The 24,588-nt window shown below is 35.2% G+C and overlaps 1 protein-coding gene across 1 annotated transcript in view; it reads right to left on the bottom strand.

Annotated features, from left to right (window-relative positions):
- SLC27A6 (solute carrier family 27 member 6) overlaps positions 1-24,588 on the bottom strand; it is a 71,107-nt gene that overhangs the window by 4,942 nt on the left and 41,577 nt on the right. The window contains exons 5-9 of the mRNA XM_079916980.1: positions 19,875-20,069; positions 12,082-12,172; positions 9,120-9,318; positions 7,749-7,846; positions 6,451-6,581 (exon numbers count right to left, since the gene is read on the bottom strand). Of these exons, the coding sequence (XP_079773106.1) occupies positions 6,451-6,581; positions 7,749-7,846; positions 9,120-9,318; positions 12,082-12,172; positions 19,875-20,069 (714 nt within the window). The remainder of the gene's footprint in view (positions 1-6,450; positions 6,582-7,748; positions 7,847-9,119; positions 9,319-12,081; positions 12,173-19,874; positions 20,070-24,588) is intronic.

Here is a 24,588-nt window from a genome sequence, read left to right as displayed (position 1 = left end):
TAGATATCAATTACAGGAAAAGATCTGTAAAAAATACAAACACATGGAGGCTAAACAATACACTACTTAATAATGAAGTGATCACTGAAGAAATCAAAGAGGAAATCAAAAAATACCTAGAAACAAATGACAATGGAGACACAACGACCCAAAACCTGTGGGATGCAGCAAAAGCAGTTCTAAGGGGGAAGTTTATAGCAATACAAGCCCACCTTAAGAAGCAGGAAACATCTCGAATAAACAACCTAACCTTGCACCTCAAGCAATTAGAGAAAGAAGAACAAAAAAACCCCAAAGCTAGCAGAAGGAAAGAAATCATAAAAATCAGATCAGAAATAAATGAAAAAGAAATGAAGGAAACAATAGCAAAGGTCAATAAAACTAAAAGCTGGTTCTTTGAGAAGATAAACAAAATAGATAAACCACTAGCCAGACTCATTAAGAAAAAAAGGGAGAAGACTCAAATCAATAGAATTAGAAATGAAAAAGGAGAGGTAACAACTGACACTGCAGAAATAAAAGAGATCATGAGAGATTACTACAAGCAACTCTATGCCAATAAAATGGACAATCTGGAAGAAATGGACAAATTCTTAGAAATGCACAACCTGCCAAGACTGAATCAGGAAGAAATAGAAAATATGAACAGACCAATCACAAGCACTGAAATTGAAACTGTGATTAAAAATCTTCCAACAAAGAAAAGCCCAGGACCAGATGGCTTCACAGGCGAATTCTATCAAACATTTAGAGAAGAGCTAACACCTATCCTTCTCAAACTCTTCCAAAATATAGCAGAGGGAGGAACACTCCCAAACTCCTTCTACGAGGCCACCATCACCTTGATACCAAAACCAGACAAGGATGTCACAAAGAAAGAAAACTACAGGCCAATATCACTGATGAACATAGATGCAAAAATCCTCAACAAAATACTAGCAAACAGAATCCAACAGCACATTAAAAGGATCATACACCATGATCAAGTGGGGTTTATTCCAGGAATGCAAGGATTCTTCAATATACGCAAATCTATCAATGTGATAAACCATATTAACAAACTGAAGGAGAAAAACCATATGATCATCTCAATAGATGCAGAGAAAGCTTTTGACAAAATTCAACACCCATTTATGATAAAAACCCTGCAGAAAGTAGGCATAGAGGGAACTTTCCTCAACATAATAAAGGCCATATATGACAAGCCCACAGCAAACATCATCCTCAATGGTGAAAAACTGAAAGCATTTCCACTAAGATCAGGAACAAGACAAGGTTGCCCACTCTCACCACTCTTATTCAACATAGTTTTGGAAGTTTTAGCCACAGCAATCAGAGAAGAAAAGGAAATAAAAGGAATCCAAATCAGAGAAGAAGAAGTAAAGCTGTCACTGTTTGCAGATGACATGATCCTATACATAGAGAACCCTAAAGATGCTACCAGAAAACTACTAGAGCTAATCAATGAATTTGGTAAAGTGGCAGGATACAAAATTAATGCACAGAAATCTCTGGCATTCCTATATACTAATGACGAAAAATCTGAAAGTGAAATCAAGAAAACACTCCCATTTACCATTGCAACAAAAAGAATAAAATATCTAGGAATAAACCTACCTAAGGAGACAAAAGATCTGTATGCAGAAAATTATAAGACACTGATGAAAGAAATTAAAGATGATACAAATAGATGGAGACATATACCATGTTCTTGGATTGGAAGAATCAACATTGTGAAAATGACTCTACTACCGAAAGCAATCTATAGATTCAATGCAATCCCTATCAAACTACCACTGGCATTTTTCACAGAACTAGAACAAAAAATTTTGCAATTTGTATGGAAACACAAAAGACCCCGAATAGCCAAAGCAATCTTGAGAACGAAAGAAGGAACTGGAGGAATCAGGCTCCCTGACTTCAGACTATACTACAAAGCTACAGTTATCAAAACGGTATGGTACTGGCACAAAAACAGAAAGATAGATCAATGGAACAGGATAGAAAGCCCAGAGATAAACCCACGCACATATGGTCAACTTATCTTTGACAAAGGAGGCAGAAATGTACCGTGGAGAAAGGACAGCCTATTCAATAAGTGGTGCTGGGAAAACTGGACAGCTACATGTAAAAGTATGAAGTTAGATCACTCCCTAACACCATACACAAAAATAAGCTCAAAATGGATTAAAGACCTAAATGTAAGGCCAGAAACTATCAAACTCTTAGAGGAAAACATAGGCAGAACACTCTATGACATAAATCACAGCAAGATTCTTTCTGACCCACCTCCTAGAGTAATGGAAATAAAAACAAGAGTAAACAAATGGGACCTAATGAAACTTAAAAGCTTTTGCGCAGCAAAGGAAACCATAAAGAAGACCAAAAGACAACCCTCAGAATGGGAGAAAATATTTGCAAATGAAGCAACTGACAAAGGATTGATCTCCAAAATTTATAAGCAGCTCATGCAGCTTAATAACAAAAAAACAAACAACCCAATCCAAAAATGGGCAGAAGACCTAAATAGACATTTCTCCAAAGAAGATATACAGAGTGCCAACAAACACATGAAAGAATGCTCAACATCACTAATCATGAGAGAAATGCAAATCAAAACTACAATGAGATATCATCTCACGCCAGTCAGAATGGCCATCATCAAAAAATCTAGAAACAATAAATGCTGGAGAGGGTGTGGAGAAAAGGGAACCCTCTTACACTGTTGGTGGGAATGTAAATTGATACAGCCACTGTGGAGAACAGTATGGAGGTTCCTTAAAAAGCTACAAATAGAACTACCATATGACCCAGCAATCCCACTACTGGGCATATACCCTGAGAAAACCATAATTCAAAAAGAGTCATGTACCAAAATGTTCATTGCAGCTCTATTTACAATAGCCCAGAGATGGAAACAACCTAAGTGTCCATCATCGGATGAATGGATAAAGAAGATGTGGCACATATATACAATGGAATATTACTCAGCCATAAAAAGAGACGAAATTGAGCTATTTGTAATGAGGTGGATAGACCTAGAGTCTGTCATACAGAGTGAAGTAAGTCAGAAAGAGAGAGACAAATACCGTATGCTAACACATATATATGGAATTTAAAAAAAAAAAAAATGTCATGAAAAACCTAGGGGTGAAACAGGAATAAAGACACAGACTTACTAGAGAATGGACTTGAGGCTATGGGGAGGGGGAAGTGTAAACGGTGACAAAGCGATAAAGAGGCATGGACATATATACACTACCAAACGTAAGGTAGATAGCTAGTGGGAAGCAGCCGCATAGCACAGGGAGATCAGCTCGGTGCTTTGTGACCGCCTGGAGGGGTGGGATAGGGAGGGTGGGAGGGAGGGAGACGCAAGCGGGAAGAGATATGGGAATATATGTATATATATAACTGATTCATTTTGTTGTGAAGCTGAAACTAACATACCATTGTAAAGCAATTATACTCCAATAAAGATGTTAAAAAAAAAAAAAAAAAAAAAAAAAAAAAAAAAAAAGAAATTTAAAGGAGACAAGGATATTATCTCTGTGGTAGTTTCAGGCATAGGGAAGCAACCTTGTTTTAAGTCAGATGACATGCAGGGTCCATACAAGGTTCTATGAATAGTTTGGCCATTTTTATGCATCCTTCCGAACGAATGCAACTAAGTCAACCTCTCTTTGAACCTTCTTCCCTGCTCTCATCCTCTACCCAACACTGTCATCACAGAATGAGATGTAACTGTGTAAAAACACATATTCTTTTCTCTTTTTAAAAAAATTAGTTCACATTATACAATTTGACAGTCTGCCTTCTTTAAAAAAAAAAAATTAACCTGGTATGTTTCTCCAGGTTAGGTAATTTTCATCAAAATGGCACTTTTTAATGGTTTCATAGGATCTCATCTAATTATATATGTTAATTAACTTTACTCTTATTCTTGAACTTATATAGAGAATATTAAAAAATTTTACTACATAAATAATAACATTTTATATATAACATTTGTACATCTTTAATTATGTCCTAAGGGTAAATTTCTGGAAATGAAATTACTAAATCAAAATATATGCAAATTCTAAGAGCACGATCACATATTTACCAACTTATTTTCAGGAGAGATGATAACAATTTGTGTTCCCAGAAGCAAAATGAAAGGACCAGTTTAATTTCATCTCAGCCATACTGAGTAATATCACATTTAAAAATTTTTTGTAAATTTATTGCTAAAAAGAATCCTTTTTAAATTTGTGCTAAACAGATCTTTAATAAGATAGTTGTCTTATTCATTTTGTCAGAAGTAACTTATATGTTTGCATTGCTTATATCAGATCATTTATTATAATTCATTAAATAATTTTAGAGCCAGGGCTTCCCTGGTGGCGCAGTGGTTGAGAATCTGCCTGCTAATGCAGGGGACACGGGTTTGAGCCCTGGTCTGGGAGGATCCCACATGCTGTGGAGCAGCTAGGTCCATGAGTCACAACTGCTGAGCCTGCGCATCTGGAGCCTGTGGTCTACAACAAGAGAGGCCGCGAGAGTGAGAGGCCCGTGCACTGCGATGAAGAGTGGCCCCCACTTGCCACAACTAGAGAAAGCCCTCACACAGAAATGAAGACCCAACACAGCAAAAATAAATAAATTAATTAATAAACTCCTACCCCAACATCTTTTAAAAAAAAAATAATAATAATAATACTTTTAGTGCCAACTAAGTGTCATTCATAGTGCTAACTATAGTAAATACTGTAATAAACGTAACACTCATGGGCCAAGTTCTTTTAGGTGTTTAATGATCCTAAAATATTTTCTAAATTTGTACAAGACTGATTTAATCTTACAGAGGAGTCCTGTGACAAAATATTTCTTCTGCTTAACGACAGTGAATTTTAAGTTACCCTTGGAGGAAAATGTTTAAAATATTATTTGATCCATCAACTTTCTACTCTACTAAGAATTAAAATCCATCCTTTCTGGGGCAAGATGGGAGGGGCAGGAGGGAGCTGGGTGTGGTTATAAAAGGGTAACGTGAGGGAGCCTTGTGGTGGTGGAATTGTCCATATCTTGACTATGGTCATTGATACATGAAGCTACACAGGTAATAAAAATGTATAGAGCTTAATACACACATACACACAAATGAGTACAAGTAAAACAGGAAATTTTAATAAGATGAGTGGATTGTATCAATGTCAATATCCTGTTTGTAATCATTTACACAGGATCTCTCTGTATTATTTCTTACAAATGCAGGTGAATCTACAATTATTTCAAAAATTTCAATTAAAACCATGTTACTTCTTTTTCATATTTAGCTACCTTTGTTATTTCAGAGGACTGCTATGAAAATAATGAGACAATATATGTAAAAGCTCTTAAAATATTATGTAAATGGAATATGTATTTATGACAGTTTAGATGATGTGTCTCATTGGCCAAGCAGTGACTTGGCCACAAGGATTACCCAGCAAATGCTTTAAAAAAGAATATTAAGTCAGCTATTGCTCTATCAGGGATGTAACAGTGATATGACAAACATATCCAGAAAAGTTCTATGTGATTGGATGTTAAGAGATGATGAGGACTAGCTTTGGGAAATTATATTTGAGGCACAATATTAAATGAATAAATGGCTGGATAAATGAGCAGGCAGAGTTACCCAGGAGCTGAGAAATTTTGTTTCCTTTTTATTGGACTTTACTCCAGCAGCCTAACAAGAGAAAGCCCAACTCTCAAAACCAGTGAGTTCAGAATTCCTGCAAAATATAAGGTCCCCGAAGGAGACTGGACAGAATGAAGCTAAAAGATTAAAGGCAGGGGCTTCCCTGGTGGTGCAGTGGTTGAGAGTCTGCCTGCTGATGCAGGGTACACGGGTTCGTGCCCCGGTCCGGGAAGATCCCACATGCCGCGGAGCGGCTGGGCCCGTGAGCCATGGCTGCTGAGCCTGCATGTCCGGAGCCTGTGCTCTGCAACGGGAAAGGCCACAACAGTGAGAGGCCTGCGTACCGCAAAAACAAACAAACAAAAAATTAAAGGCAAAATTGCTTAAAGCCAATTGCCCTGAGGGTCTACACACATCCTGCAGACACTTTGATGTTAGCTTGGTGGAACCTAATTTTAGGTACACAGCACCAAATGTCTTCACAAAGCATGAAGGCATGTCTAAGATTTGGGTTTGGCTTGCCACCATCACTGGGACCCTCATTTACCTGATTGAAGAGGAGAGCAACAAGTAAGACAACGACAAAGACTTCCTAGCATTTTATTGTCCTCCCTTCTACAATTAGGCTTCAAATATGGCATAAATTAGCATCCCAATGCTTTTCGTTGTTCTTGAAATTTTCTAATAAAAATAAAATGCACCTATTATCGAAGCGGTAAATATTATTTTATAACTAAACCATCTCCAGATTCCTGGTCTTAAATTTTATGGGTAGGTAAAATTACCTGAATTCTTAAAAATTGTGGGCAGGCATAAGCCGGTAAAAATGTTACAACTTGTTCATAAACTTTTTCCAAGTCTAAAGACATATTTGGTTTTAAAGTTATAGAAGCCATTCCTGCTTTTCCTTCATAATCTGAAAAAAAAAGTTTGTAATAACATCAGTTTTACAAGTGGTAGGTGAACTTTTTAAAAAATCCAGTTAATTACACACTAATTGTTACAAATATAGACATTACATCCATTGCAGTAATAACAATGCAACAGTAGCATAAATGAGTGGGTCTTTCCGGGCATATGATTTACTCCCTAGAAATGATTTAGGAGAAAGGAAGTACAGAGTCTATGTTTAATTGTTTACACTACAGAAACATTTTAAAATAGATGGAATAGAAAACACCATAAGTGACACATAATATGCATCCTGCCACTATTATTATAAAATATTAAGATGAAACATTTTTTTAAAGGCAAATATATTTTAGAGAAATGTCCATGTTAAGCATCAATGCAAAAAATAAAGGGTATTATTCAATATATTCAAGTTAAGAAACTAGAGGCGGGTATTTCCACAACTAATTCCACAGATTGCTTACTGTTTATCATGCCACCTTTTTTCCAGGGCTTTGGAATCTCTTGTAGCATTTTCCCAGCACCCAGTGCCTGTCTATTAGAGTTAATATCCTCTTTCTTTGCCCCCCTATCCAAACATTCCCACACTCAGTGTCCCCTGCACCTACAAACATTAATTGGAAAATACTGTCATTTGTTTAAAAAAAAAAAGGCAGTAAAGGGGAATAGCTGTCCTGTGATTTCAAGTTGGTCACTTTTCTTTGCCATTTTCACCAAGTGAGACAATCCTCATAGGCATATTTATAACGATAAATGAGGCCAACCACATTTTAAAATAATTTCTGAAAAAGATTCAACTTAACTACAAGTCAGTGTTATTAAACATTTAAATTAGAACATGTTCCTATTTAGTAGTATGTATAAACTCTAGTCATCAAGAGAAAAATAATAGACCATTGAAAAGCTGTAAATATTCTAGCAGTGAGTCACTGATCAGAGTTTTCAAGATCTGCTTAGAAATACACACATACATTAAAATGCAGTGGGTACCTTTCCCCTGGTGTGACCATGAAGTTTGCTAGCTTGGTCTAGGACATTACTTGCCAACCCAAAACTAAGATATTTATTTTAATATGTGAAAAATGAAATGATGAGTTAATAAAATTGTTGCAAAGTGAAAGGAAAGTGGCACATTCTGAGAACCATTTCCAAACCTGAAACATATTCATACCTGGTACAGCCACACCATAGACATTTGTGTCCTGTATGAAATCCAACATTCCAACAATATCGGCAACCTCTGTGGTTGCAATATTTTCCCCTTTCCATCTAAACAAAGAACAAGTTCCAGTTAGTTACCTATACTTGAAGAATGAGGTGCCCAGCTTTAAGTTTTAGTGTCTTGCATTTGGCTCTGTGCAAGCACCTAATAATAAAAAATAATGGCAGTTTTCAAAATGAAAAACATTTCTAAGGAAGAACTTTTTTGAGAAGTCAACGAAGTCGGTATCTATTTTTTATTTAAAATTACATCAGTATCTGTTTTTTATTTAAAATTACATTATCTGTGTCTCATTGGTATCAACTGCTACTGTAAAAGGTTTTTTTTAATATGTCATAAAAAATAAGATAACAATAAATCCCTCTTTGTTTTGTAATATAATAACAGTGAAGTACAAAGAAAGCATTCTCTATCTCTAATGATAGAAAAAACTGAAAGGAAAGCTATAGTTGTCTTTTGGTGTACTGACACCCTTTAATTTCTAGGAATTAACCCCTTTGGCTCTTTTAGTGCATATGAATGTTTTAATTAAAATGAATTGACGGGCTTCCCTGGTGGCGCAGTGGTTGAGAGTCCGCCTGCCTATGCAAGAGACACGGGTTCATGCCCCGGTCCGGGAAGATCCCACATGCCGCGGAGCGGCTGGGCCCGTGAGCCATGGCCGCTGAGCCTGCGCGTCCAGAGCCTGTGCTCCGCAACGGGAGAGGCCACAACAGTGAAAGGCCCGCGTACCACAAAAAAAAAAAAAAAAAAGATTTTACATAAGGTGACCTCCTAACATGACACAAAGAAGGTGAGGAAATATAATTCATTTATTCCTTCAACGTTTTTGGACTGTCTACTGTCTGTCCTCTACTGTTCTATCGTCATTGATTAGTAAAGCAAAATAAATTCATAAGCCTAAAATAACCCTAAGGAATTAAAAAAGCAAATATAAGAAAGGGAAATTTTGCTGTTTGACTATTTTTGCCATTAGGTCAAGAATTAGACCATATTTGACTAAATTGGTTTTCTGTTTTAACCCTACCATTTAGACTTCACATCAGCCTGCCTGTATCATATGCTAAAAAAAAAGGAGCTCACTGATTTGGACCCAAAAGATTCGTTAAGATAATTACAAAAATGACATCAAAATGTAACTTATGTTTCAATCTAGAAACAGATGGGCAGTGAATTTTTAAACTGGGAGACATTATTGAGATAAAAGCTCTCCGTTCCCTGAAGGTAGGCAGCAGGTGGTGTATAATGTTTCCACAGAGCCTCACTCAGAGCAGGGTTCACAATCATGGAGCAAGCTTTGCAACCGACGCTATTTCATACCTGAAAGTGTCTCCAATACGGTCCCAAAAATAAAGGAAATTCTCCTGGTCTTGGACCATTAAATCTCCAGTGTTAAAGTAAACATCTCCCTTCTTAAAAACATCACAAAGCAATTTCTTTTCTGTTTGCTTCCTATTTCCAGCATAGCCAAAGAAGGGATTCTTTGCATTCACTGGAGAAATGAGAAGTCCAGGTTCCCCTGGGAGAGAGGTATTTTCAGTGATTTGATTAAAACTATTATTACACACACCATGCATGTACCTAAGTTACATATGACCAACACATCCAGTGTAGCTTATATTACTTTCCTCTGAACTTATTTTTATTATATTTGACATCAATTACTCTGGGTGCCTAAATCTAACACCATTTCACGGACTGCCAAAGCACAAATCACTTTGGAAAAACTAAGAAAAAGGAAATTGAATATAAAGAAAGGAATATTAAATTTATTTTACATCCTGGGTGGATACAGCAATGGCTACTTTTTTTGAAGATGTAGATTCTAACACTGATAATAATGATAATTATATAAATAACAACTACAATAATAATTTTAAATAAGATTATGATGGTAGCAATATTTATTTATTGGGCACTTACTATGGAGCAAGCCCCAAGAGAAATGCAACTGTCACCTTATTAATTTTTCAAAGAAATCCTTTGAAATTGATCATTATAATCCCAATTTCACAGGGAAGGCACTAGGGTCCAGAAGAAGGAAGTATGTTAGCAAAGTCCAACAGATAAAAAGGAATGGACCTAGAACTCAAATTCAAGTCCCTATGATTTTTCTGTACAATATTATCTCTGATTTAATACATATGTTATTAGAAGCTTAAGAATATGTTTTATTCCTCTGGAATGTTACTCTGGAAATCCTCAATGGACAGGAGATAAGCCATGAAATTTATTCATTTTAATTACATATAGACACATTATTTAAAATAATTTTTAATCGGACTTTTTCAAGTTAATCAAGATACTGCCCAGCCATCAACAAGGTAAAAAACTACTAAGAGTAGAAGACAAAGGGGACCAGCAATCACTTCCCCAGAAGATTTCAAGGCCATTGCTGACTTGTTTTGGTCACTGTGAAGAAAACTAACATCTATGTGATGGGTTAGATGAGGCTGTATTCCAGCAAACTCTAAAGCGATTTATGTCATTTTAACACTCTCTTTTCCATTCTTATTGCTCCCACTCCTCTGGACATTATGGGTTCCAAGGGCACACATACCACTGGCCAAAACTAGCCTGCCCTGACTCAGCAGGGACCCCTCACTGTCACTGTCATCACGGACACCATCATTAGCATCGTTAGCATAATCACTGCCATTGTTACACTTATTGAGCACTCTCTGGGTACCCGTCACTATTCTGAGCACTTTACATATGTATCCCATCTCATCCTCATCACAAACCTGTAAGACAGGGCCTCATATTGTATTCTTTTTACAAGTGAAATTGAGGAAGAAAAAGTAATTTGCCCAATATTACATAGCTGCAAAACGTTGAAGTTGGAATGTTTTTAACCAGGTCCATCTGACTCCAAAGGCTGTCCTCCCTCGCATATCCCATCCATCTACATCCCCTATATACATTTCAGAATTTTCTAAGCCTCTTATATTTCCCTTAAAATTTATGTTCTTTATTTTTCTTCTTCAGGACACAGGTGATAGTTTCTTCACTGACAAATTAATTATTGCAAATGCTTAAAAAGGTCAGAGTGTATACTTATCTTTCCCTCCCAGGCATACTTTATTAAAGACACAATGCTTTAATGTAAAATAAAATTGAGCAATCCATAATGAGAATTACAAAATTGTAAAGCAGATATTTGGGGACAATCTGTTTTTGAAAAACCCTGAGGTTGCATGAGCAGTTCTGGGATTCAAGTTCCAATATCAGACATTATTGTAATTGTAATAAATAAAACACACTAGAAAAGAGTGCTTAAATAAAGTTCTTTGCAATCTCCTTAGAAGTGACTTTTTTCTTAGATGCTGTCTATAGAGTTGAATTAGAGAAAGATATTTGATAAATGCTCTTGAAATTCAGAGGATTGGGAAATTTGCTTTTTAAAAGACAAGGCTTATATTTTTGTCCAATCTTTCAGCTACCAGGAAAACAACCAAAACCCCAAAACCAAAACAAAGAAACCCGGATCTGTGACCTTTATCTCCATATTTGAAGTCATCTCTGAAATGTAGTTTAAACATATTCTGAGGCAGTAAAAAGTAACTTGGGCCTGATTCTTTCAGACTGGATCTCAAACCAATTCTAAGGGCACATCTCTACATTTAATGTTCTAGATTGATAATATGCAGCCGCACGTTAACTGGGGCACTCGCTTTCATTAAAATTTCTAACCCAAAACTATGAGAAAGACTAGCCTGGTGGAGGGGGAGTGGGAGGAAGAAGAGAAAGGGAGGGAGGTAACTGGCCACATGACAGGCCCTCAGGAGGGCTCTGTATACATCATCTCATTAAACTATCAACAATCACTTCCCGAAAGAAACACTGCTACCTCTACTCTGCCTATGAAGAAAATGAGACTCAGACAGGTTGAGTGACCTACCCAAAGTTGGACAGTTTCTAAGTGTGAGAGCCCACATTTGAATCCAAGTCTGTCTCACTTTCCACTATACGTAGAATCATAAATTGCCATGCATTTTTATATTATATCTTGGTGGTACAGGACATCAGACATATGCCACTGTAAGAGTGGTGGATTAAGAGAACTATAAGCCCACAGTAATCACTTTTAAATTTTCGTAATTACCATCTGAGTGACCCATGTGGGGCCTCTAACTTCTAATAATTAAACCATTCTACCTGAATTAAAATTCCAAATAAGTCACATATTAGAAATAACCACTCTTTCTCTTCTAAATTCAGTAATTAAAGAGAAATTCAAGAACTTTGCCTGAGGAGACATCTTCAAATACAAGAATCTTACCTTTTTTCACACGACTACACCAGCTGTGTTCATTTCTAATGGGTTCATCTTTCTGAAAATCATACTTTATCAAGTCAAAAGCGAAAAAAAGCTGCAAAAAACAGAATGAAACAAAAACAAGATTTAGTTATTTATTTGTGCAATGACATCTCCTGGTAGTAGATTTAAATCTCAGTCAATTGAAATACAGAATTAGAATGTGGATTTATTAAAACAAGTAAGCTTTCCTGGTAAAAAGTTAAATAAATATTTAAAAATCAAAACTGAAGGTGTTAGTAACCAGCGCTCATGTACTGGCATTTACTTTCACTTCTTTTATGTTGCACCTTACCTTAGAAAAGCCTTACTAATTCTAATCTTTTCTTTTTAAGTTTTTTCTTTTTTTTGATGTGGACCATTTTTTAAAGTCTTTATTGAATCTGTTACAATATTGCTTCTGTTTTATGTTTTGGTTTTCTGGCCCCGAGGCATGTGGGATCTTAGCTCCCCGACCAGGGATCAAAATGTTAACCACTGGACAGCCAGGGAACTCCCCTAATTTGAGTACCAGGAAGCAATCCCTGCACGAAATCCATACTCTGCTAACTATAGTTAAGAGGACACTTTCTTGCCTTCTCTTTTTTGCAATCTTTCAAACGTCCCTTGAAATGGAAAGTTTTAATAGAACTAAAATGTCAACTATGTGAATGCAAGGATTGTGTTGTGTATTTTAACTTACCATCCCTTGTAAAGGGACTAGATGCCTCAAAAGTACTTGTTTTTGTCACTTACTTAGACCTTTTCCCCAGGCCTTTCAACTTAATGTCCTTAAACTAACCCTCAGTACTTCTGTACACAGTTGTGGTGTAAGATGGAAATTTGTTGGAACATCCTCATCACATCAGGAAACAAGCTAATTGGACATCTCTCCTTGACCCCCAATAGTTCCAGCTCCTCTGCTCTTGTAACGTTCATATTACCATGTCATGCAGATTCACAGATCCTCAAAATCTGACCCTGGGAGAGAACTGCAGGTTGGTTCAATCCAACTCCTTCATTTCATGCATAAGAAAATTGAGGTTTTCCCAATCAATTAAACAAGCAATCTTATTAAGCTGAACCAGCACATACTAAAGTAAAATGGAGGTGATAAAATGAAGTGAGAAAAAATAATTAGGAAGGACAAACAAAAGAGAGAAAGAGAGAAGGAGGAGCATGAGGAGAAGGAGAGAAACAAATAAAGAACAAATGGGAAAATATGAATCAAATTAATGAGATAAATGTAATAGTATAATTTATTATCAAAGACTAAACAAACATCTCAGGAAAGTCAGCATGTAACTACAATCACAATTCATTGTTTGAATTAAAATACAAATGAGAGCAACTAATATATATATATATATAATAAATTTATTTATTTATTATTTTTGGCTGTATTGGGTCTTCATTGCTGCATGTAGGCTTTCTCTAGTTGGGGCAATGGGGGCTACTCTTTGTTGCGGTGTGCGGGCTTCTCATTGAGATGGCTTCTCTTGCCGTGGAGCACAGGCTCTAGGCGCTCAGGCTTCAGTAGTTGTGGCTCATGGGCTCTAGAGCACAGGCTCAGTAGTTGTGGCACACGAGCTTAGTTGCTCTGCAGCATGTGGGATCTTCCCGGATCAGGGATTGAACCCGTATCCCCTGCATTCACGGGCAGATTCTTAACCACTGTGCCACCAGGGAAGTCTGAGAGCAACTAATATTGATTGAGTACTTACTGTGTCTCAGTCACTGTGCTAAGAGCTTTTAATTTAATCATCAAAAACCCTATAAGGTAGAAATTAATATTATCCTATTTTAAGATGAGGGCCAATGAAAGAGACAGCAAAACAAAAAAACTGTTACTCTTGACATAAAGATTCTTATTAAAATGCAAGCTTGCATCTTGTTAGTCTTTGTCTGTAATTGGGCTAATAGGATATTGGCTACTTGCCTAATGACTGGTCAAAAGAAAGATTCCAGAGGTTCCGGAACTGCATTTATCATTTCGGCCAAACTAGAACAGAGTCCTGTTTATTACTCTCTTGTGTTTTAACATGCTTTATATTTTGAAAAATTTGCCCAGCAACTGGTAATATCATCTTTAACATTATTTCTTTTACATTAATTTGGCAACCACACGCATGGGTAAGATTCATTCCACACCAAATCACTGTTCAGTGTGCCTGTTATCAGATACAGGGGACTTGATGGTCAGAAATTGAGTCATTTTATAATACAAATGAAATTTAAATATATCACAGCACCTTCTAGAAGTAGCCTGGATCAGAGCATTAAGTCTCAGCTAGAAGGATTTCTATTTTTTTTCCTGCCTTCAAGAGGACCCATGAGGTTACAAAAACGGTTATGTTATAATAACACAAATAAAGAAACAGATGCCACACTTCAATATCTCCTAAATGTATAGTATACATACACATACAGGTATAGGTATAGGAAGAGGTATACATGGCCAGAACACAGCTGCAGGGGTTCTCATTTGTAACAGTCTAGACAAATGGGTCCCCAGAACTGTACAGCATACATCTATGTGACTGTGCACACTGGCCCTTGGAGTTCCCACACATACCTGTATGCTTTTGCATATTCAGATTTGTAAATTTAGAAGTTAGAAAGGGAACACAAAAATTATTTCCTCTATAAATAAATGAGTAGACTTTGAATCCAGAAGAAAGTGACTTGTCAAAGTCAAAAAGTCAAGTAGTGGCAGAGCTGGAGCTAGAGCCCTAGGTACAGTGATTCGAATTCAGGATTTTTTTGCCTCAGCGTTATACTACATTGCTTTGACCTATACAGTACAGGCTCATTTATCCCTCACCATAGGTAAAGGGTGGTTTCTCTGTTTCCTTAAACAGAAGACCCTTAAAATATACAAACACACACACTCATAAACTTATCATCTCTCTCTCTATCATAAATATACATTTATATACCTATAGTAACATGTAATATTATATAGACTTGGGACATTATGAATACTCATTTCTAGGATGCACTATTATGCAACAGAATAGTTTTCTGAATGGTTTGCAGACTTGTATTTAAAAAATAATCATTTTTTAAAAATCAAGTAAAACAGAAAAATAAGAAGAAAAAGTTAAATTTCCCCAAATTTTAACCAAAAGTAAACCATTCTTAACATGGTGTAATATATTCTCAATACAAAGTGATCCCTGGCCATTCTATCTAAAATTTCAAAAAACGCCTCCCAATACACATGCACATACACACAATCTCCTTTCCCTGTTTAATTTTCCTCTTTTGCACTAATGAGTATGTGCTATAGACTGTATTTTATTTATTGATCTCGTCTGTTTTCTGTCTTCCTCAATAGAGCATGACCTGCACATGGGCAGGAATTTATGTGCGTTTTGTTCACTGTGCTCACTTGTGTCAGGCATACTGGAAACATTATAAATATATATAAAGAAAGTCATTTGATGAACAATCATTACAAATGCATTTAAATCAATAGAGGGAAAGGTATGAAACTGATTAGTAAAATAATTTATGAAAAATGAAACCACACCATTCTAGTAAATGCAATCAATTTAAATTTTCTTGAATTTAACAAAAGAAAATGGAACCAAAGTTAAACTAAAATGTGTGTTTAGCATAACAGATACCAGTCCCTATGGGGTCAAAGAATTTAACTTTAACCACAAATTTAATTAGAGGCCTGGCCTTTGCTCTCAGCTTCTGGGAGATAATCTCTCACAATGTCATGAGGGACAGGACTTTTTATTTGCCTAAGGACCTTGGGCAACCAGATAGTAACTCTATGATTGAGAGTGGGTCTCTGAGCCATGCCAATAATGTTATGCAGGGTTGGGGCTTTGGGTCACCCAGCTTGACCTCCTGAGGGACTGGAGGTGGAGGTTGACCACAGAGGCAGCCAACTAGATTTAAAAGATTGAGCCCCCGCAAAAGACTCTGGACATCAAGGCTGGGTGAGCTTCCTGAGTTGGCAATACTCCATGTATTGTCACACATCAATTCCAGGAGAGTAATATCCTCCTGACTTCACAGGAGAGGACGACTGGAAGCCTTGCATTTGGTACCCTCCTGGATTCTACCCTGGCCTTCCCTTGACTGACGTTCCTTCCCTTGACTGATGTTAATCTATATCCTTTAGGTGTAATAAACTGTAACTATTATATGGCTTTTGGTGAGTTTTGTGTTCCTTCCAGTGAATTATCAAACTTAAAGGTGGTCTTAGGGACTCCCAAGCTGCAACTGATGTTAGATGTGAAGGTGGTCCCACGTGAACTGTTTTTTAACTTCACAGTTGGCTAAATTTCTTAGTCTCTAAAAGATGCCTACTTTAAGACAATAAAAAAAGTTTATACAAATGTGAGCAAAAGGAACCTTTTTAATAAGTCTCATACTTTATCTTTACTTTGTATCTATGGATTTACCACGATAAAAGATGAGATAATCAATACTTATACCTTCTTCTCTCCTCCCACACAATTCTCATTTTTTTTAGTTGTAAGTAGTTTTATAGTGTCAGGATTTATACTTCCATTTGATCTATAAACATAATTCAGAGCCTTTCAGTCCTCTATATTTAAGTGGATTCAAGCAAACCTTTCAACTGAAGGTGGTTCCTTCAATTTCTAAACTGCTTTATCTTCAGGTTCACTAGAATTTTTCATTCAATGAATATAAAGAAGTAGTATATTCCTGTAAGTACATGGGAATTATATTCTCTGATTTCTTAAAAGTTTGAGAACACTACTTTGTTGCCTTGGACTTGTAGGACAAGTTTGTTAGAACTAAAATTCTTAGGTGAAAACATTACGCTCTTTTTGGGGGGGCACTGAGTGTAATGTTTTTGTTTTGAAAGATGCCTGAGACATTTCCCATCTTCACCATATACTTTGTACATCTTTTGCTTTTTCTGCCTTAGCATCTTCTTATGGTTCTTCAACTTACGTTCAGTAATTTCACCAGAATATATATATTTCCTGATGATCATTCTGTACCATATTTTTTCCCCTGGAACATAATGTGCTCTTTTGCTAAAGATTCAAATCTTTATTTTCAGGAAGTTTTCTTCTATTAGGTTTCAAATAGTTTTTTTCACTTTGATTTGTTTTCTTCTACCAGAACATGAATGAAGCACATGTCAGATCATTGTCTATGCTTTCAAAATTTACCTTTTTAATTTATTTTATATTATTATTTGCTTATTCTTTACATCTGTGTGACTCCTTAATCCCATCCATCTTGCTAACAATGTTTTCAGTCCTGTTTATTTTTAAGTTCTTCAGTGTGGTGTTCAACTCTGTAATATTTTCATTTTTCCCTTTTATTCTTTTTCCTTTGGGTTGAGCATGCCTACTTTCCAACTCCATTTGTTGATCTATGATTTCCTTGCATTTTCCTTTGAGCTCTTATGTTTAAAGAGAATATTATTACAATTTTTTGAACCTATGGGAAATTGTTGTTCTAAACATTTTCTGGCCATTTGGGGGGACTTATTATTTTGATATTCATCCATATATTTTTAGCTGTTTTTTATTTAGATTCATTTTCTCCCTTTCTTTCAAGTTTTATTTCCTCTATGGATTTCATGTTTGTTCCTTCCCAATTATTATTACTGGGCATAGAAAAGGAGACGGCAGTCCCCAATTTTTACTTGGATTTGTCTCTCAAATGCACTGTCACTAAATTTTTTATATTTTTTGCTTTGGGGGCGTATATGGGACACACCTCCCTTCAGTTTCATGCATTTAAATAGTAAGCATAGCACAGAAGAAGGACATTTGGGTTAGAGGAACTCTGTTGCTGCTTCATCTTTTTCTTTCAGTTTTAACATCCTATCTCCATTTAGAGGCTGATTCCTCTCTCAGATGGTAAGTGTAAGCCTCCAATAAGTTTAAATTTTTGAGAGACGCACTTAAATCTCCTCACATAGTTATGAAACAGTTATTGGTCCAATTTTTTTTCTGATTACCTGCTATGTGATGAAACAACATGCAAATGAAATGATAAAAGACTAGAATTCATATGACATTGCATACTTTTTTTTCATTTTAAACTGAAAAAAAAAAAAAAAGAAAAAAAAATCAGAAGTTGCCCAAATAAATTGGAGACAATCATAACTTCCTGCATTATGGACATTATAACAGTCTGACAGGGACTTTAAGATATTAGAAAATTATAATGAGGTCAAGCCAGTAATACAAAATATAAATCTTCATTGTATTCCTATTACATGATTACTTAGGAATGACTCAGCTTCACCAAAAAGCTTTAATTATGAATACCAAATTTTTAACGGAACCACTGCAATCCATTGAGAAAATTAACTGTAAAGAATGTAATAATACTCGGTAATATCAGCACTTACTTTCCCCCAATTATTTTTGTTCGCAACACACATGTATTTCTGAAATGTCAACAAGACCCTCACAGTCCCATAAAACGCATTATAAAAATAGTTTGTACCTTCTTTAAGTTTCAAACATTAGGGCAATTTATACCAGCTTTGAATCTATTTCTTTACTCTTTAAAAATTATACTTTTATCACTTTTGATAATCCTCACTAAATGTTTCTTTTTACTTTTTTAAATTATGCTTTTTATTACTTCCTTCCTTTTATACTCTTTGAGTTTATTTTAGTTGTTTTTTAAAATTAACTTACAGAAATGGATATTTAGCTCACTAATTTTCAGCTATTCTTATCTGAGCTTTGAAATGTAACATTTTCATTATGATTCAGCTTAAATTATTTTCTATTTCTATTTTTCTATTATGATTTTTTTCTTTGACTCAGAAATTTAGAGATGTTTCATTTCCAAATATATAGGAGATGATCTAGCTGTTATTTTAAACATTTCTATCTTAATTAAACTGTGGTCAGAGAACATAATCCATATATACTCAAGCTTATGAAATTTGCTGGAATTCCCCATGTAGTCCTGTAATCTTTGTGAATGTGTGACAAACGCTTAAAAATAATGGATATTCTGCAGTTTTTAAATGCAGTGTCCTATATATGTTCATTAGTTCAAATAGTTTAGTTATTGTATTATTCTAATACACTATGTCATTGAAAAAACTTTTTGCATGTTCTATCAAATAGTAAAGAGCTAAAATAAAATATTCTACTATGATTCTGGATTTGTTTATCTCCCCTTGAGGTTATATAAATTTTGATACTTTTTAAAAATTTTCATGTTTATTATTTAAAAATATTATTGTTGAATATAAATTCTATTTTGATAATTATTTCCTCCAAACAAGTTGAAGATATCTGTCCACTATATTTTGTCTTCCATGGTTGCTATTGAGAAATTAGCTGTCTTTTACTCCTAAGAAGGTAATTTTTTGGCTACTTTAAAAATTTTAGTGATATCTTGACATAGTTTTTAAGGAAACCATATATTAGAAGCCTACATATAATTTTTGAGTGATATAAAAATGAATGGAAAGTAGAAATAGTGGATTAAAAACAGAAAATGGAGTCAAATTAATATATATGGGACCTATGCTTGTTTATACATTATATCATTAAATTTGAAAACTGAACAAAAGAACTAACTATTATTATTCCCATATGACAGGGGGAAAAGATGGGAGATAATTGAGGTTTTCATAGTCTATGGCACCACAGTTCATCTAGAGGCCACTATGTTATTTATAGAAGTTCTCAAATTAAAAAAAAGGTGATAATATTTAGCATAATTTACAAGCACAACATCTAGAGGAGAGGTTAGCAGATCTCAATATATTTCTTTTGTAAAGAAAATATTTTACTTACTTTGTGAAGGAAATTCGCTCTCCCAACTGATCCAATTTTCCCAGTGTGATTCATGAAACAAATGTTTCCTTCAGTAGCTCCATAAAGCTCACACATCTTAATGTTTCCAAATCTGTCTAAAAATTCTCTCCATACGTCACTCCGTATGCCATTTCCAACTGCCAAACGTACCCGATGATCCTTTTCTCCTTCTCTCTGTTAGAAGAAAAGATTTTACTAGTAATTTATTATTTCCAGTTCCCAATTTTTTCTTTCATTGCTATTACTTAAATAGCAACCATCCAGAAGTAAGTTGCATGTGTGCAATAATGCAAAGGAGTAAAAAAAGTATCATGTAAGTCCATGGCAGAACTAAGTCCAATAGCTAATGAAACTAACACTGGTCCAAAGTAATAGAGCTTTATTTCCCTATATCTGGCAAAATCGCTTCCTAAATTTGAGATGCTGAAGTCTTCTTTTTCCTGAAATATGCTTTCTTCCTTACCAGAATGGAGGCTCCTCAAAAAAGTAAAAGTAGAACTACCATATGATCCAACAATTCCACTCCTGGGTATTTATCTGAAGAAAACAAAAACTCTAATTCAAAAAGATACTGCACCCCATGTTCATTGCAGCATTATTTACAATAGCCAAGACATGGAAGCAACCTAAATGCCCATCAATAGATGAATGAAGAAAATGTGGTATATACACAACGGAATATTATTCAGTCATAAAGAAGAATGAAATCTTACCATTTGTGACAACATGGATGGACCTTAAGGGCATTATGCTAAGTGTAATAAGTCAGACAAAGAAAGACAAATCCTGTATGATCTCACATATATGTGGCATCTAAAAAAAACAAACAACAGCCAAAACAAAAACCCAAAACCCTGAGCAGAGAACAGATTGGTGGTTGCCAGGGGCAGGGTGAGGAGTGGGCAAAAATGGGTAAAGGGGGTCAAAAGGTACAAATTTCTAGTTATAAAATAAATAAGTCCTGGGGATGTACTGTACAGCATGGTGACTATAAATAACAATACTGAATTGCATATCTGAAAGTTGCTAAGAGAGTAGAGTTGACCCTTGAACAACCAGGAATTAGGGACATGGAGATGAAGTAGAAAATCCAAATGTAATTTCTAGTTGGTTCTTAGTATCACTGGTTTCACATCCACAGATTCAACCAACTGCAGATCATGTAGTACTGTGATATTTACTACTGAAAAAAAATCTGCATATAAGTGGACATGCACAGCTCAAACCCATGCTATTCAAGGGTCAACTGTAAATCTTAAAGTTCTCATCACAAGAAAAAGAAAATTTGCAACTATGTATGGTGTTGAATGTTAATTAGACTTATACTGGTGATCAATTTGCAATATATACAGTATATTGAATCATTACATTTTACACCTGAAACTATATGTTTTATGTCAGTTATACCTCAATTAAAAAATTAGAGTAAGAATATAATATCAGCTTAGTCATGGTAAATCCATGATTCCTTCTGAAGTACCTCCAACCTTACAAAAGTAATACAAAATAACAAGAAATAACAATAAATAGACAACAATAATAGAGAAATCAATTGTCCCTGACACAGTTAAAAATGGTCCAATGAACACATTCTTTACCTTAGTTCCTTCTCCGTCTTAAAGGAGATTTTAATCTATTAACTCTCAAGAAAAAAGAGAATGTGAAAGAAAGGTAATTTCACAAACTGAAAGGTGAATAGATAAAAGGCAGGAGACTAAGCAGAGTAGTTAATTCTGAAATCTAAGCCCACAGTTGGGAACGCAACACATGCTCCTAAGAGTGTCAAGGAAACAACAAAAAAATGAGGAAGGCAGAAGACTTGGTTGGAAATTTGTTTAAGAAGCATCTGCACCCCTAGACACCCTGATTCAGATAATACATCTGGGAGTCTGACCTCTGCACACTGGTCAAACACTGGAGACACTCTCTGGAGAAGCCCAACCAGATACCATTTCAGATGCAGGAATCTACTGAAAACAGTAAGTTCAATGCAAGCCTGAATACTAAATGGTGAGATCTCAGAGCCAAACTAATCTACAGAGGTAGAAATCAGAATATTGTTCACATTTGGTAGGACAATGACTGATTTTTTTGATGACAACCAGGGGGAATATCTTCAAGAAGAAAATAAATAAAATTGATTAAAAATACTTGAAGTGTTGTTAAATCATATTCAGAAATTTGGGCTATGATGGAGAGATAAATTAGTAACAGGCATTTAGAAAGCAAAATTTAAAAAGTCAATTATTTTCAGTAATAAAAAGTTAAAAATTATTATATTTTAAATACATTATGTGTCAGCTATGAATAATATATATATAATTTTTATAATGAAAAAACTTATTATCAAAGTATTTTAAAATGATCATAATTAGATTGGTGCCATAGAGGGAGAAGAAACATATGTGTGTGAATATCTGAGTAAGAAGCCAGGTAGATGACAGTTAAGACTGAAAAATCAAGAAATAGTAACATACATGTTTTATTAAGAAATATGGAAGTAAATAAAACCCCAAATGTCTTAAAATAATTAAATATGTTTACCTCTAGAGGTCAAGTATTGATAGGAGGGGGTATTGTTTTCTTGAGAGTACTATTTGATTTTTCAGAATTGTAAAAGTACTAATTTAATAAAATAAAAATTAAATTAAAAAAATAAAATAAGAGCCGAGGTGTGGACACATCAGAATCTGACTTGTGGATTTCATTAGGCCCTTAAACCCTTAAGGGTTTAAGGTAAATATTCCACTGATACAAACAAACAAACAAACAAAACAAACAAACAAAAAACCTCACTCAATCAAAGTAGCTACTTCCAAGACAGAGGATTATTTTCTACCACTAAATACTACCAGGAGCAATTCTGTCCTGGTTCCAACTCCCACGGGCATGCCCAGTATTGCCGACCTGGCACGGAACTAGCTCTTGGATTTTTCACTGCCATTTTCATATATAAAACAGTAGTGTTGAAAATCTAAGGATTTATTCTGCTTTAACAGAGAACAATCTTTTATTTTTATTTATTACTTTTTTAATTAATTTCTTTTGGCTGCGTTGGGTCTTCAATGCTGCGCGCGGGCTTTCTCTAGCTGTGGCAAGCGGGGGCTACTCTTTGTTGAGGCTTCTCATTTCTCATTGCGGTGGCTCCTCTTGTTGCTGAGCATGGGCTCTAGGAGCGTTGGCTTCAGTAGTTGCAGCACATGGGCTCAGTAGTTGTGGCTCATTGGCTCTAGAGCACAGGCTCAGTAGTTGTGGTGCACGGGCTTAGTTGCTCCACAGCGTGTGGGATCTACCTGGACCAGGGATCAAACCCTGCATTGGCAGGCAGATTCTTAACCACTGCACCACCAGGGAAGTCCAAAGAACAATCTTTTATATGGCATGATTCTTGGATGCTTTTCAGGTTAGAAATGAGTTTTAGCAAGTATTATTTATAAAATGAATTGGCACACTCTGGAAAACCAATAAGAAGGTGGTTGACACACCAAATTCCATAGACTTTAACCTGTGTGGGATATATAGCTATACAAGCTTACTAAATAATAATATTCATCCAAAGTCATTCAACTGATATAGAAAATAAAATCATCAAAACTAGGATAAGGCTTTTGTCTAGAAATTTCAAAGTCATGTATTTAACTCTCAAGATATGTATTTATTTAAAGTATTTAAATATTTATTCTATTTTCCTTTCATTTAAAAGAAAGCCCAGAGTATCATGCTTTGAGGAGTAGGAAGAAAGATCAACAGATTCATTACTTAGTATTGTGGGAAAAAAGAAAATGCATATTTCTTCTATTGTTGATATGCATGCACTCCTAAAACAGTAAAATACAAATGACAATTGATATAAGGGATATAAATTAGTTATTCTCAGTTTATTGAGATATAATCTAGTTTCAGTGATATTATTCAGATTTTTGTTTACCAGATTAAAATCATGAGCATGGAAATATATATATACGAAAATAATATGATTCCTTTATCTATAATAATGATATAAAAATTATATGAAGCTCTGTAGCAAGATCAAAATATACAGATATAGTTATTTTTTATTTTTTTTTACATTTTTATTGGAGTATAATTGCTTTACAATGGTGTGTTAGTTTCTGCTTTATAACAAAGTAATCAGGTAAACATATACATATGTTCCCATATCTCATCCCTCTTGCATCTCCCTCCCTCCCACCCTCCCTATCCCACCGCTCTAGGTGGTCACAAAGCACCGAGCTGATCTCCCTGTGCTATGCGGCTGCTTCCCACTAGCTATCTATTTTATGTTTGGTAGTGTATATATGTCCATGCCACTCTCTTGCTTTGTCACAGCTTACTCTTCCCCCTGCCCATATCCTCAAGTCCATTCTCTAGTAGGTCTGTGTCTTTATTCCTGTCTTACCCCTAGGTTCTTCATGACATATTTTTTTTCTTAAATTCCATATATATGTGTTAGCATACAGTATTTGTCTTTCTCTTTCTGACTTACTTCACTCTGTATGACAGACTCTAGGTCCATCCACCTCATTACAAATAGCTCAATTTCGTTTCTTTTTATGGCTGAGTAATATTCCATTGTATATATGTGCCACATCTTCTTTATCCATTCATCCAATGATGGACACTTAGGTTGTTTCCATCTCCAGGTTATTGTAAATACAGCTGCAATGAATATTTTGGTACATGACTCTTTTTG

Source organism: Stenella coeruleoalba, assembly GCF_951394435.1.
Source record: "Stenella coeruleoalba genome assembly, chromosome: 3".
In the NCBI taxonomy this organism is placed as follows: domain Eukaryota; kingdom Metazoa; phylum Chordata; class Mammalia; order Artiodactyla; family Delphinidae; genus Stenella; species Stenella coeruleoalba.
Note: the sequence above shows the minus strand (reverse complement) of the source record. Positions and strands in the feature narration are given on the sequence as shown.